The 14,957-nt window shown below is 35.1% G+C and overlaps 1 protein-coding gene and 1 pseudogene across 1 annotated transcript; one reads left to right on the forward strand and one right to left on the reverse strand.

Annotated features, from left to right (window-relative positions):
* Positions 1-42: 42 nt before the first annotated feature.
* On the reverse strand, positions 43-5,478 carry LOC145566186 (ABC transporter A family member 2-like; annotated as a pseudogene).
* A 2,542-nt stretch (positions 5,479-8,020) lies between these two features.
* LOC145568435 (ABC transporter A family member 12-like) lies at positions 8,021-14,812 on the forward strand. Its single transcript, XM_081627857.1, has 18 exons — positions 8,021-8,318; positions 8,784-9,075; positions 9,406-9,476; positions 9,582-9,702; positions 9,878-9,994; positions 10,159-10,247; positions 10,463-10,621; positions 11,024-11,186; positions 11,261-11,386; positions 11,494-11,574; positions 11,766-12,097; positions 12,305-12,505; positions 12,707-12,816; positions 12,911-12,995; positions 13,236-13,364; positions 13,532-13,637; positions 14,040-14,128; positions 14,345-14,812. Exons 1-18 carry the CDS (start codon positions 8,241-8,243, stop codon positions 14,621-14,623), a joined length of 2,628 nt encoding a protein of 875 aa, XP_081483983.1. The 5' UTR covers positions 8,021-8,240; the 3' UTR covers positions 14,624-14,812.
* Positions 14,813-14,957: the final 145 nt, after the last annotated feature.

Below are 14,957 nucleotides of genomic sequence, written 5' to 3' on the forward strand. Positions count from 1 at the left end.
AAAATCTGCCAATTTACACGTTTACTAAGGATCATAGTTTGCCTATGAATCAAAGCAATTTTCTGACAGTTGACTAGGATCAATCACCCTTCCCACAACTCCCTTTGGCTGGCCCAAGGACCTTTGATGAACCACAGGGAGGGTCGGCTGTACATTTGAAGGAACTGGCCTCTCAGCTGAATGTCCTGAAATGCAGAGTGTGCCTGAATCATTCTGTTCCCAATGTACTTCGACCATAATGCCTCGAGAATTGTCTGCAGTCTCTGATCCTGGAACCGCCACATACTTAGCTCCCACAGGTATCTGCATTTCGAGGAAATTTTATAGTGCCTAAAAGTATAATTTCTAAAATGAATAATAATCTTCAATTGGATCATTGATAAAAGTTTTCAGATTTGGAAGAATTGTCTTGATTGTAATTGTACTTGCCTGAACAAGTGCCCCAGATGATAGAGTAAGAGTCTCCATTCGTCCCTCAGCCGCAGCAGTTTCCAACTCTGCCTGCCTTGCAATATTCAGAAAAACTTCTTCCAAAGTTGTCAAACCAAGTTGAATGTCTGCTACACCAAATTCTTGCTGTCTATCTTGGAGCTCTCCAAGAGTTCCCTAAAAAAAAAAAAAAAAAAAAAAAAGCCCTTGAAAATTGCTTTGCTATTCGAGGGCAAGTTATGGAGTACTGTATTATTTAGTTATGTAGTACATGTGTACATCATAAATGCTTCATGACATCATGTGTTGTGGCAACCTTCTAGGGATCAAATTTAGGACCGACATCTTTCCTTTTTAAAATTGTTGTCATATCACTTGAAAGCATATGTTATAAGGTCTCCTTGTAACGATGTATCTTAACTCATTGAATCAAGTATGCTTACCACCAAAAGGGGCTCTTTCTCACGGGGGATTACAAATGTAAGAAATGCATTGCTCTCCTCCTTCGGGATGACTCCCAAATGCTGTAAAACCATGCATGAAACAAGTTACTTCTGCAAAGAGAGAAAAACAAGCCCTTTAAAAAATAATACGTAGTACTGTAACTTACATGTCTAAAGAATCACTTCACCGTCTCCTTGTGAGCTGAATTTGTTGCTGAGTTTCCATTTACCAAGCTCAAGTTAGCAACAAAACCAGTGCCAAATCGAGACTTTAATCTAATTGAAGTTCCAATACAACGGAGCCTCCCCTTGGCCATGATACCTATGCGATCCCCTAATATATCAGCTTCTTCCATTGAATGTGTTGTTAGAATGACAACCCTTCCCCTCTTTGCATTTTCTATTATGTCCCATACATGCCTCCTGCTTATTGGATCCATACCTGTAGTCTGCAATTCGAACAAAATATCAGTTGTAAATGCTTCAAAACTTTCTTGGAAGTCTAATAATGAAATTATCTGACTAACATTACTACTATATTTTACCGGTTCATCCAAAATCACTAATTTTGGGTCGCCAAGGAGAGCAGATGCAACACTAAGGCAGCGCCTCATTCCTCCACTGTAACTACCAGCTCTCACTTTGGCTGAATTTGTTAGTCTCACTTCCTCCAGAGATTTCTTTACAGCCTTATTTAACATACAAAAATATATAAGCTCTTCACACAATGTAACAAATCAGGCATATAGGAAAGTTCTGCATTAAAGTCAACGAAAAACCTCTTTAGTTGATGCAGGCAGTAGGCCTTTTATTCTAGCAAACAGCTGCAGATGCTCTTCACCAGTCAGTTCATTCCAAAGAACGTCAAACTAACAGAAATAGCAGAAAACGCATGAGAGTCTAATCAATTTTTATACTTTACAGCATTGTGATAGGGCCATAAAAGTTTTACCTGAGGACAGAGACCTATAATTTTTCGAATATTTGACATTCCAGATGAGTTTCTGATGGAATTTCCATATATTAAAGCTGTGAATTCAATCAGTTACAGTAGAGATAGTCGATCAATAATCCTTCTTCAACGAGAAAGTCTAAACAAGTAACAAATAATCAGACAGCATATAATACAATCTCCTGCTGTCAATGAGGTTATGCCAGTCAAACAATTGATTGTAGTCGTCTTTCCAGCTCCATTTGGTCCCAAGAGACAAAAGAGTTGATCTGTAGGCAAATTTACGTATAAACCCTGATAAAAACAAGGTGAAAGTAGTCAGAATATATAAGTGATAGAAGAATACATTTTGCAATTAAATTTTCCTCTTCAATCCCTTCCTGTATGCCAAAACTCAAGGATTACATTTCGTTCATTTAATTGTCATCATATAACTAAGGGTAGAAATCGGCTAGTTTCTTGGAGTAGAATGTCTAGGAGATGAATATGATACCTTGATGGCATGGAAAGGATCAGTCTTTTGACACTTACAGCAGCAACCAAAGCTAAACTTTCCAGGATATATCTTCACTAGACCACGAATCTGAACAGCAATGTTAGAATCAATTTCATTTGATTTCATTTGCTGCTTCACAACAATTTCCTCCTCGAGCACATCCGTGTCATCTGGAGTAATATCGACATATGCAGAATCTGAATTGCAGCAGCCACATAAACCACCTGATCAAAGACACAATCATGGGAAAAAGGTCAGAAGTTCTCTTTACCAACTGTACTATGAGATATACATATCAAAAGGAAACTCAAGTTTTTGTACCTTGAGGCTTATTTTCCCCTTTCCCTACCCAGTACCTCGGGTTCAGAAAGTAGAGTAATGATTTCCTCGTACCATTGGGGCTAGGCATTACATTATCAAAGTACAATGCCAATAGAAACCAGAACACAAAAGTATATAGGAGCCGTATGTAGATATCATTCTGCATAAGGATACAAATGATAAAAGGAAAAGATTCAGAGAGCATTTAGTCTATACCTGCGTAAAGCTGAACAAAAGCACAGAGATCCGGCCTATTTCTTACAAAGTACATGTCATTATAATCTTTGGAACAATATTTCCTTTAACATACTTATGCATCAATATGTACTCCTTTATCGGTGTATAGCCAAGACACCAATCTAGTCATGTAGTAAAAACATATAATTATATTGAAAGTTAGAAACTATACTTTCCAGCAAATAAAACATACCATTGTAAAATAACAATCAGATTGATCAGTGGGGCACTTGACTCGTTTACTCCAGTTAATCACAGGAATATCATGTGATTCAACTGCATCGTTGAGCATTTCGAGGGCATGGGATAGCAGAGCTGGTGGGAGAAAATATAATTTGCGAGATTTCTTAGAGGGCTCAGCTGCAAGAGCTGCAAACTGCAACATCAAATTTGTGCATCAAAACACATAGGGTGATCAGAAGTAGTACAAATTTCTGGTCTATAGCTTAGAACACTGAAGTACCTGTGAAACGATTCCAATCAGAAAAATCCAGAACCCGGCTCTATATGCAGAAGAAGTCTTGCCAAGAAAAGCAGATGGCAGGAAGGCAAAACCGGTCTAGTATAAAAACATATCCGAACCAAATGAGAGAAAATTCAGAGAAAGAAACAACAAAGGATGAATTGAAAGTTACTTGGTGTATAAGAGATACGAAATGTACCATATTCAACTGAAAAAGGAAGAAAAGAAAAAACAGTACTGCAAAACTGTTATGCAAGAAGAATTGAAACTGTAATATCATTCCAGAGAGGATAATACAGAACGATGAAATTAGTATGACAAAGGTCTCCCAAACAAGCCACGAGAGCCAATAAGCAGAATCGTAGAGTCCCATTATATTCATGGCCTGAGAAACCAGATTATCAGTAAGAGAAAAATCAATGCATAATCAGATTATCAGAAGCTAAAAAACTCGAGTTTCAGACTTTTACAATCGAGTTATTTCCATCCTCGGCAAGTTTAGAGTGTTACCTGCGCAGTTTCAGCTCCTTCTCCAGGACAATAGAGCTGATTTGAAACACGAAAGGAAACATGGAAACCGTGAACAAGAACAACGGAGCAATAAGTCCATAGGCAGTAAAGGATCTATCTTCAAGAGTTGCTGCAGGATGTGGAAATTCCTTCAATCCGACATTCCAGCTAAAACTTTGATCTAAGGCAAAGATGTTCAGAATGTAAGACACATTTCAGATATCATAAAATGTCAGACTGTCAATGATGCAGAACTGCAAATGATCACCTGCCAAAACTGATCTAGCGAGTTCACGTTCAACAGCAATTTGAAGTGGTATTTGAAACTTCATTATAGGAGTTTCAATCTTGCCACTTTTTTCTGTAGTTGTATAGTTATTTTGGATTCCATAGCCCATAACAGTAGCACTTTTCTCAACAAAATGCAGGGCTACAGGACAGCGTGAGGGATCGCGAAAAAGCCAGGCATCGACATCAGCTGGTGTTCTAAATGATATAACCTAGATGTTCATACATTTACACAATGAACCATTTTAAGAAAATATCTAATGTAATTTCATATTTTCATAGTCACCTTCAACATTTAGTTACATAAGTCCTCCCTTTATAATTTATCATCTTTATTGTGATACGAAAGTAATATCAATTTTATGCATTGCTATTTTCATCCGAACTGAAATTATTTCTACTGATTTAAAGAAGAGCACCATGTGTCAAACATAATGTACTGAACTACTTGTATAAGCTATTTGACTACATGGGGGTTAAAAATTAAAAATTACATTAATTAATCAAAGCAAGCTCCTTTCTTTACCTTTCATTCCATTAATCTATTCCTTTCTTTTCCTATATAATCCTTTTAAAATCAAAGCAAGCTCCAAATTTCAAGAATTAAGGTACAAAAACCCAAACAATATTTTCAACTCAACTTCCCCAAAAAATTATTAAAGCACCCTTTCAAACTATATTATATTTCAATTATTATTATTATTATTATTATTATTATTTTACAAATGGAACCGTTCAATTTCACGCCTTTGATGTGAATACATAAATTCAACCATTCTATCTCATTGTTAAAAAGAAAACATCATAAAAAATTAAAATTTATAAAATACAAATGTAAACAAATCGAAAAAGATTCCACATATACATAAATGAAAATATATAAATAGTGAAAAAATCAAAGTGCTTCATCTATAAATTACAGTGGTAAAAACAAAAGAAAGAGACGGTAAAAAAGTAAGTGTATGATAATTAAACCTACCTTGTGGGAGGGAATAGGACGTACAGGATTATTAGTCATGATACGAGACACAATATCTTGTGCCTTGCGACTAGAATCGCCACTCCACACGAAGTCATAACACGGCCGTCGAATGTGGAACTTGGTTTCACACGGCGGAATAGACGGCGAGACAACCGCCTTTGGGTCCCTAACCTCCGGCTCAGAAGGCGAATAACGGCTAACCTTGTCGACGGCGAAAAGGAAAAAAAGGAAGATGAATGGTGCAATAACTTGTAAAAATGAGGAGCGCTTGCTCCTCATTGCTAACCATAACTTCTTCTTTACAAGTGCATTTACTTGTTGGATCATCAATGGGAACCCTCTTTTTAGTGTCCCCATTTTTTTTTTTTTTTTTTTTTTGTGTGTGTGTGTGTGAAAAGGGAGTTTATGTTGGGATGTAAGTTTATTAGTTTTTATTATACTCTAATATAAGTTATGAGTACTTGTTTCAAAAAAAAAAAAAAAAAAAAAAGAGTTATGAGTACTTGTTCCTTCTGTCCACATGTAATCTTCTTGTTTGAAAATTTTGACTATAAATTTGAGCGTGTCAAAGTCAGTATTTGATAAGATGAAGAATTAGTGATTTAATGTGTGCATCGTAAATAAGGAAATATATGAGTAAATGATGGGTTACTAATACAATGAACTAAAATCACAAGCAAAACGCGTGAGGGTTGTAATTTATATAGGTGATTTTGGAAAGCATTCCTGATTTGGTAATTTTAAAAATTGAACCTGTTCATTTCTAAGAGTACTCACTGGTCACTAAGTCTATTGCCAGCAATCAATTGCTACATATAACTGATTTTAGCTTTACTTATTTTTATCGATTTGCTAGGAGTTACTTCTATTTACTAATAGTGGACTTTTCTCCAATTTACAGCTCAAATTGCTGTTAAATTTACCACAATTTAAGGTACTTATCATTTTGCCACTTTTTAAGGAAAATTTGGAAAACTATTACACTAAGAAAGTATTGATATTAGATCTTTGTTGATAATCTTAACTCTTATGATACTTGAATTTTTATTTATTTTTCATATGGGGGCATATACTTGTACAGTTGTACTTTGTATATTCTAACTGATTGGAGCTACAAGTACTTTACATGTGAATGGTCAATAAGTATCAAATTTGGGCTTGGAAATGGTACATGTCAATTGACAATTGTCATGGCCGCATGCACATGAAATGTGCGTAGTCTGTGTACTAGCTTTGTTTTTATGTTACAATAGATTCAATGTGACTTGCATGTAAGTATGTAACAAACATGTTTGGTTCTATTAACGTATTGAGGTACATATCAAACATTGCATGTATGTCATGTGTCATCACTATTATGTCTAGAGCTGTCAAAAATTGACCTGATCCGAGAACTCGATCTGAACCAGTAATGATCTGAACCTGACCTGTATCCGAACAATGGGGTGAAACTAGTGACCCGTAACCGACCTGAACCCAACCTGATGTTAACCGACAACCGATTTGATCCAATATTTTATGACCTGAACCTGAAACTGAACCGGCACCCGACACGCTAGTAACGGTCAACCGATTTAACCCAACCCGACGACAATCCGAACCCGAACTAATACCCCGACCCTATTAGAACCTGAAAACATTTATAACCCAACACAACCTGTTATTGACGCGAGTCATGGACGGTTTAATAAAATTTTATATATCTTTTGTTCAACTTATATATTGGTACAATTCTAAAACCTCAATCCTTAACAACATATTGGTACAATTTGTTCAGCTTATATACATTTTGTTCTCTATTACTTCGTTATAGGTTTAATAAAATCTTGTTGATGCTTGAATAAATTATGCAGGGCGTAATTATATAAATTCAAATTGACCATATCGAATTTATTCGAATTGAACTTGAACCAAAACCAAGAATGATCCAACTTTAAGATTATCCGACCAAATTATTATCTGACCCAACCTTAACCGAACCCGAATGTACTATCTATTAACCCGACCAAACCCGACTCAATACAACCCGAACGTGAAATTGAACCCGTTCTGAATGTGACTCGAATTAGACCCGACCTACACTCGAAAGGGTGAACGACCCGAAATAACTTGAACCGAAATTGATCCAACCCGAACTTGAACCTGATCTGAGGCTAGATTGACTCGACATAACCTGATCCTGGTTTGACTTGAGACCTGATTTGACCCGACCCGAACCCGACTTGAATACCTGAATTAACAACTCTAGTCATGTCTCAAAGTTTAAACATTTTGTGACAATTTAAGCACCGTAAAAAATTCTTTTAAAAATTATATAAATTGATACTCAAAATTGCACAAAGATTTTCTTTTTGCATGTCACAAATATTTGAGAAATTGCTTAGATTTTAAAGGAAGTAGGAATTATGCATACTACATTCATCCTATATTAATTCAATAACTTTTAAATTAGGAAATAGTGATGATTTTTCTTCATGCAATGTAAAAGGAAATATTGGAGTCATGCTAGTCACATATTAATTACTACTTCCTCTATTTTTTTATACTTACAACACACATTTTATCACGTTTATCGATAAGGTGATTAAACTAGATAAACGAATAAATTAAGCTATGAAATTTAAAGCGTAGCAACTTATCCCTTTCTTCTTATAGGTGTTAAAATTTTGTAATTTAATATATCCGTTTGCCTAGTCTAATATCTTCTTAATATGCGTATCAAAGCCTCAAAGGGGTGTGTTGCAACTAAATAAAAACGGAGGAAGTATTAATTACCATTAATATTTTGAAAAAATAAATAATTTTTCACCGAAATAACATGAGCTATTCGAACAGTCATAATTATTTAACAATGGTAGATGCATGTATTACGCGAAGTTGTTTAAACTAGCGACTAAAAGAGACTTGAAAGAGAAGTGAGAAAGTGATCAAGTAGTAGAAAAGGGCATGCGTTACAAGGGACTACAAAATCGTACGTAAGACAGTGTTGAGATTTTTATCACTAGAAAGCGACTACTGAAAAACTTAATCAAACCCCTGAAATTCTCCTGCTTCTTTCTGCAGAAATTCTCCTTCTTTCTGTCATTTTTCTACTTTGGAATTTTTATTTGAAGATAAAAATGGCAAATGCATCCCCTTCAAAACCGAGTTATTGGGCTCAGTCTAATGCCCTGCTAAGGAAGAACTTGACTTATCAGGTCCACCCTTCTTCTCCATTACAAAATAGTGTTCTGATTTTTTTATTTTTTTTTTAATTTGATTGATTTTAAGCAATTTGATTATAAGTGTATGAATTATGTGATTGATATATATATATGATTAAGTGAAAAGGAAATTTTGAATTTTGCAATTCAATTCCCATGTTTTTTTTTTCCATTGTAAAAATGAATTCTTGATTAAAATAGGAACTTGGGTTAATGAGCAGAATATGACAACATTGCATAAAATTGGCAATTGGGTTTTCACTTGGTGTATAAAAATATCCTGTAATTGTATAGATATAGCAGGTTGGCCTTGGGCCATGAATGATTTTGTATTATATGGGAATTATTGAATAAAAATCTTTATTTGTTTAATGTATATGGTGATTAATTTAATTGGATTACATTGTAGAATTACAGTAGAATACAATTCTAAGTTTTTGAATGATAATGTGATTGCAGAAAAGGAACAAATGTCAGAATTGCTGTCTGTTTGTTTTCCCAGTGCTGATATTAGTATTACTAGTGGTGGTACAATACCAAATAGAGAAAGAATCACTAACGGAAAAACCGAATCCACCGGTTCCTAATCCACCGGAGAGGTTACCGATGTTACAAATTCCGTCGCAGTATTCTATGGCCGTGAGGTCCAAATTGCTTCCGTTCCAAGACTTACCGGACCCTTCCTGCAAGAATGACTCTTCCTGTCCTGCTACTTTTCTTTACACTGCTTCCAATCAGTCTTTTGCCAAGGGTACTACATCCCGAGTTAAATAACTTATTCTTTCTTTAAAGGGAAATATCGCGTTATTCACTTATACTCGTGCTCATAGGCAAAATGCATGTACTATTGTTCACATTCAACTACTAACTTTTAAATTATGCAAAGGGTAAGCTAAAAATGTGGGGGCTATTTTTTCGTCGAATTGTATGTTCAATGTTTAATGTACAGGCCGGGTATCACGTCTGGTTTGATTTATGACAACAATTGATTAAGCAGGATATTCAAATGATGTTATGCTTAAAAATGTCTATGTTAAAATGATGTTGTGTTCATTGTGATATCTTGTATTATGCTTGTTAGGTGTGATTGGCGACATGTTTCCAACTGCCACCTCTATGAGTTCATCTGACTTCCTCGAGCCCCTAGTCTTGGTGAGCCTATCTTAACTGAAAACATATTTTCGAGTTATTGGCAAGGTCGTTTATTTTTATTTTTATTTTTAATGCTGCAATCGTTGTTTGATTGAATTGGTACAGGGAACCGACACCTTTTCTGATGAGGATGATCTTTCTTATGAGTACTCAAAACTCTATTACATACAACACAAATGCAATAAGAGTTCATCGATTTCTTTGCCCTTGAAAGAAAAAAACATTGGTATGATTTTGCTGCATATGAAAACATTTTGTTTCCTTACTCCTCTAGCAAAGCATGTTTCAAGTACTAGTCTCATTGATTAAACCATGTTCAGAATGAGGCTCGTGCATCCTTGATTTCACTGTTAGTTTTTGTACTTGAATTTCTGTTTTACAATGAATAATCCTTTATTCAGAGTTGGAATGCATGGAAGGGGTCACATTGTGGAGGAATAGCTACTCTGACATCAATGATGTGATATATAAGGGTGATTTTCGTGTCAATACCAAGGAGGAGGAGGAATTCGCTGGAGGTCGGTTGATTTAAGATCATATGATAAATCTATGTGATAGTTGATATATTTTTTTTAATAAGCTATCTATTTATAGTTACCCTAGTTGACATAGTTATATCTACTCATTTACTATCTTTACATGCTCGGATAGGAGTAATTTCTTTTTCCTTCTCACTTGACAGCTTTTGATCTCCAGAACTCCGAAGCCAGCCAATTCAATGTTGTAGTATGGTACAAAACCCCTGAGGAGGTTGTGCGAATGCTGAATATGGTAATAAGTTAATAGCTCCTGTTAATCTTGGTTTGAAATTGTTAAAAACTTAATATATAAACTAAAACTATTTGTCCTAGGCCTATTGTTGTAAGCATTTTGAGTTTTTGACCCTCATTTTCGAGATTCTGTAGAGTTGTTTGTATTCAATGTCAGGCACTAATATTGTCTCTAGCATTATAACAATGAGCTTGATGAAGATTTGCAATCTGTAGGTATCCAATGCATATCTTCAATTTTTACGAGGGAAAAGTGCAGGAATACCAATAGAGTTTATGAAAGATATGCCCACGCATAACTATGAGAACTCGCCAAAATTTGTGACACTCTTGAGTACACTATTGTTCATATGGATTGTTGTCTGGTTATTTCCTGTAAGTCCCTTGTTATTTTCAGGAACTCATTCTTTATTTTGCAAAGTATGCAATGCTCTAGTTATGCATTCAAGGTATTGGCCACTAAGTTCGTATTGTTTCTTCTTATTATACGAAGTAACTTTTATCTTGAATCGCTGTAGAACATTTTTCCAATCCTAACAAGGCAAGTAAGTGATCAAAAAGTCTAACGAAAACAACTTAAAGTAAATAATACTAATACCAAGTATAACGAAAACAGCTTGAATTAAATAATACTAAGTATTTGTTAGTTGTTAGATGGTTTACTTGATGTAACCGAACACAGAGCAAGAGTGACTTTATCTTATAAATAATTAATGCTGCTAACTAAGGAAAATTTCAAGTTCCTAATTCACATGAAGATTATTTTATGCTTTTCAGGTGATTTTGCAAGCTCTGGTTTATGAAAAGCAACATAAACTCCGAATGATGATGAAAATGAATGGGCTCGGTGATAGAGCATATTGGACTATTTCATATGGATATTTTGTCATTGTCTCTTTAATCTACATGCTATGTTTTGTAGCTGTTGGTTCGCTTTTTGGTAATAATGCATATGCATCACCTTCTTTACTCATATACTTCAAGTTTATTCACACTTCATTTTTTTGGTTGCAGGACTAAGTTTCTTTAGACTGAATGACTATAGCATCCAATTTGTGTTCTATTTTGTTTATATAAACTTGCAAGTTTCTGTGGCCTTCCTAGCCACAGGGTTAATCTCCAATGTCAAGACGGCTTCAGGTGTGAATGTTATATTTAATATACATTGTATCACCCCATAGTATTAGATTTCTGCAGTAAACTATAACTTTCTTGTTCATGATACTCATTAAGACTATTTCATGTAGTTGTGGGGTATTTACTTGTGTTTTTGACTGGCCTGCTGGGGAACTTCCTATTCAAGAGCTTGCTTGTAAAATCGGTTCCAAGTAAGTTTCATTATCAAAGGATGCTGTTGATAGAAATTTGTCAGATTTAATGTCTAATGCGTTTTATCAATATGAAATATGCAACTGAGTAGATTAAAAGATCTTTGTGTATGTCTTATTTTGAATATATATATATATATATATATATATATATATATATATATATATATATATATATTTTAATATTTCAGGAATCTGGGTGATTATTCTTGAGTTGTATCCTGGATTTTCATTATTTCGCGGGTTATATGAGCTACAACAATATGCTTTTGATGGAAGTATGGTGGGTGATAGTGGCATGGAGTGGCAAGACTTGAATAACCCTGATAATGGAATGAGAGAGGCCATCATCATCATGTTAGTGGAGTGGGTGGTAACTGTAATCTTAGCATATTTTTTCGACCAATTTTCATCGTCTGGAAATTGGTGGAAGAAGCTTTCATCACCTGCAAGGCAACCTAATTTCCGGAGTAATGAATCTCCAGATTCTTTAGATGCAGAGAAAATTGATGTAGTCCAAGAGGTGAGACTTTTGTTCCGTGTGTATGCATGCAGTAGTCATTACCATCCCTAAAAGAATTAAACTTAATCTGTTCCTTCTCTTGTTGCCTATAACTGAAGTACAAATAGATGGTCAAAGTCAATCAACTTCATTGTTCTTGGCTCAATTATATGTAAAAAATTTCTTGCAAATTACTTACTCCCCATTTACCCCCTTCCGCTTTAATAGAGGGAAACAGTGAAGCAATCGATACTCGAGTCAGCTGAAAGTCATCCCATTCTCTGTGACAACATCAGGAATGTGTATCCAGCAAGAGATGGAAACCCTCCCAAAATTGCTGTCAAAGGAATGTATCTTGCTTTGCCTCAGTCAGGTTGCTTTGGGATGCTTGGCCCGAATGGTGCAGGAAAAACCTCATTTATTAGCATGGTTAGTCCAAAGTTCTTCACTTATCATCTGAGAAGTTTATAGATCTCTACATGGCTATATATACTAGAATCTTCACTGGTCATTGTATACAAGCTTCATTCATCACTTTATCATCCTGGTAACAAGGGTGCGGAAGTAGATATACAATGAATCATAAACCTTATTACTAAGCATAGCTTTTTCCTCCTTTTGTTCACACAGATGATTGGTCTTACAAAGCCAACCTCTGGCACAGCATTCATAAATGGTTTTGACATAAGAACAAACATGGATGAGATATACTCTATGATCGGTGTTTGTCCTCAGGACAAGTAAGTTTTTATTCACTTTCTCTGTCCTACGTCCCCTACTTGAGGATCTTTTGAAGCCATAGTTTACAATTTCTTTTTCTCTTGATAACTGCAGTCTTCTCTGGGAAACTCTAACAGGACGGGAGCATCTAATGTTTTATGGTAGACTAAAGGGCCTTAGAGATGCTGCCTTAAAAGAGGTGCTTGCATATCTCTCTTAACGAATCGTGTGTTGAATAATCTCTTCATATCAACATTATTGCTTGATGGATATGTTGAATAATCTCTTCATGTCAACATGGCTTTGTACCATGCAAGATTTTTCATAGTTATTGAAGTTTTTAAGGATGTATATCGGTGGGTTTGAATCAATAAATTTTGGCAGAAACAGGCAGATAGTTTAATTCCTAATTTTAGTATTCACTTCTTACATGAATTAGGCAGTGGAGGAATCTCTTAAAAATGTCAATTTATATTACGGCGGTTTTGCTGACAAACAAACTGGGAAGTACAGCGGCGGTATGCAGAGGAGACTAAGTGTTGCTATATCCCTGATTGGAGATCCCAAGGTTTGTTCTTAGCATCATATAACCCTTTTGTCCATTAAAGTATTTCTTGATTACGTTCTTTTCTTTAGCGCGATGTATATTTTTCTAATCATTCAAGCAGAAGGCTGATTCTTTTTAATGTAGTCGTGTAAGTATGATCAATGATATATAAGATTCTTTTTTCAAAGGTTGTATTCATGGACGAACCTAGCACTGGACTAGATCCGGCTTCCAGAAACAATCTGTGGAATGTTGTAAAGCGTGCAAAGCAAGATCGAGCCATTGTTCTTACTAGTAATCTTTTCTTACCTGCCTTTTTCTATACATGCATATGCATATGCATAGGCACATAGCTCTTAGGCCCCGTTCTCTTCACCTTATTTTTGCTGAACTGAAATTATTTTTACTGAAACAAAATTATATTTGCTGAACTTAAATTATTTTTACTGAACTTAAATTAATTTTACTGAACTGAAATTATTTTTGCTGAACTGAAATTATTTTTACTGATTTTCTATTATAATTCTTCTTTAAGAAAACTGAATTTTACTGAACTGAACTTATTTTTACTGAACTGAACTTAATTTTACTGAAATGAAATTATTTTTACTTTATATTATATTTTTAAGGTGAAGAGAACAGGGCCTTAGTCTCTTGCATTGCTACTGACAATTTATGGCTCAAACCATTTCACAGCACACTCTATGGAAGAAGCTGAAGCTCTTTGTGACCGGTTAGGTATTTTTGTCAATGGTGACATGCAGTGCATAGCGGATGCAAAAGAGGTTAATCTCTTCAAAACTCTCTTTTTCCACACTCACCTCCTAAGATCGGGTTATTGTCTGAAGTCATGCATAAAATATCTTAGGTAGTTTTATATATAAAGATTATATGATCAATCAAGTAGATGAGCTTAAGGTTATGCCATGTTTCATGTTATTTTATTGACTCTTCTTCATGAACTCTCAATTATCCCTGTTCTTAACCCTTTCTATTGACAGTTGAAGGCTCGATATGGGGGATTGTTGGTGTTCACCATGACGACCACAGTAGACTACCACGCAGAGGTGGAAAATATGGTGAAGTTGATCTGCTCTAATGCCCACAAGATATACCATCTGGCAGGAACCCAAAAGTTTGAGCTCCCAAAAAATGAGGTCAGGATTGCTGATATATTTCAGGCTGTGGAGATTGCGAAGGGTAGGTTCCCAATTCATGCGTGGGGCTTGGCAGACACCACCTTGGAAGATGTCTTCATCAAGGTTGCTAGGGCTGCTTAAGCTTGGTAATTTATTTAACTTTGGATGAAAATTTTGTTGGAGTTTGGATCAAGGATTTGCCAATTAGCATAAGATTTACTTAGTGGAGCGGTGTCAACATCCAAATCATAAAATGTAAAAGTACTATTTAGGGGAGATGTACTTAATTCAAATCTTCCTAACTAAAATATTGGGAAATATGTTTATAGTTTAACCAATCGACCAATCTAAAAGGTAGAGTGTAAACTAATCTAATTAATTGGTTCACTTCTTCTACTTGAAAGTTGGCTAACTAGATTTATTTGTGTACTATTCATTTGTACTTGTAGAATAGTGAGCAAAAACTGCACAAGCT

The sequence above is a fragment of the Chenopodium album genome, chromosome 11 (genome assembly GCF_948465745.1).
Source record: "Chenopodium album chromosome 11, dcCheAlbu1.1, whole genome shotgun sequence".
Taxonomy (NCBI): Eukaryota; Viridiplantae; Streptophyta; class Magnoliopsida; order Caryophyllales; family Amaranthaceae; genus Chenopodium; species Chenopodium album.

What these genes read in the sequence shown, in the direction of transcription:
- LOC145568435 (XM_081627857.1), top strand. Translation starts at nt 8,241, where the DNA reads ATGGCAAATGCATCCCCTTCAAAACCGAGTTATTGGGCTCAGTCTAAT. An exon ending in TTGTTGTCTGGTTATTTCCT is followed by an intron (nt 10,622 to 11,023) that starts GTAAGTCCCTTG and finishes TATGCTTTTCAG; the next exon opens with GTGATTTTGCAAGCTCTGGT. An exon ending in GCTTGTAAAATCGGTTCCAA is followed by an intron (nt 11,575 to 11,765) that starts GTAAGTTTCATT and finishes TTAATATTTCAG; the next exon opens with GAATCTGGGTGATTATTCTT.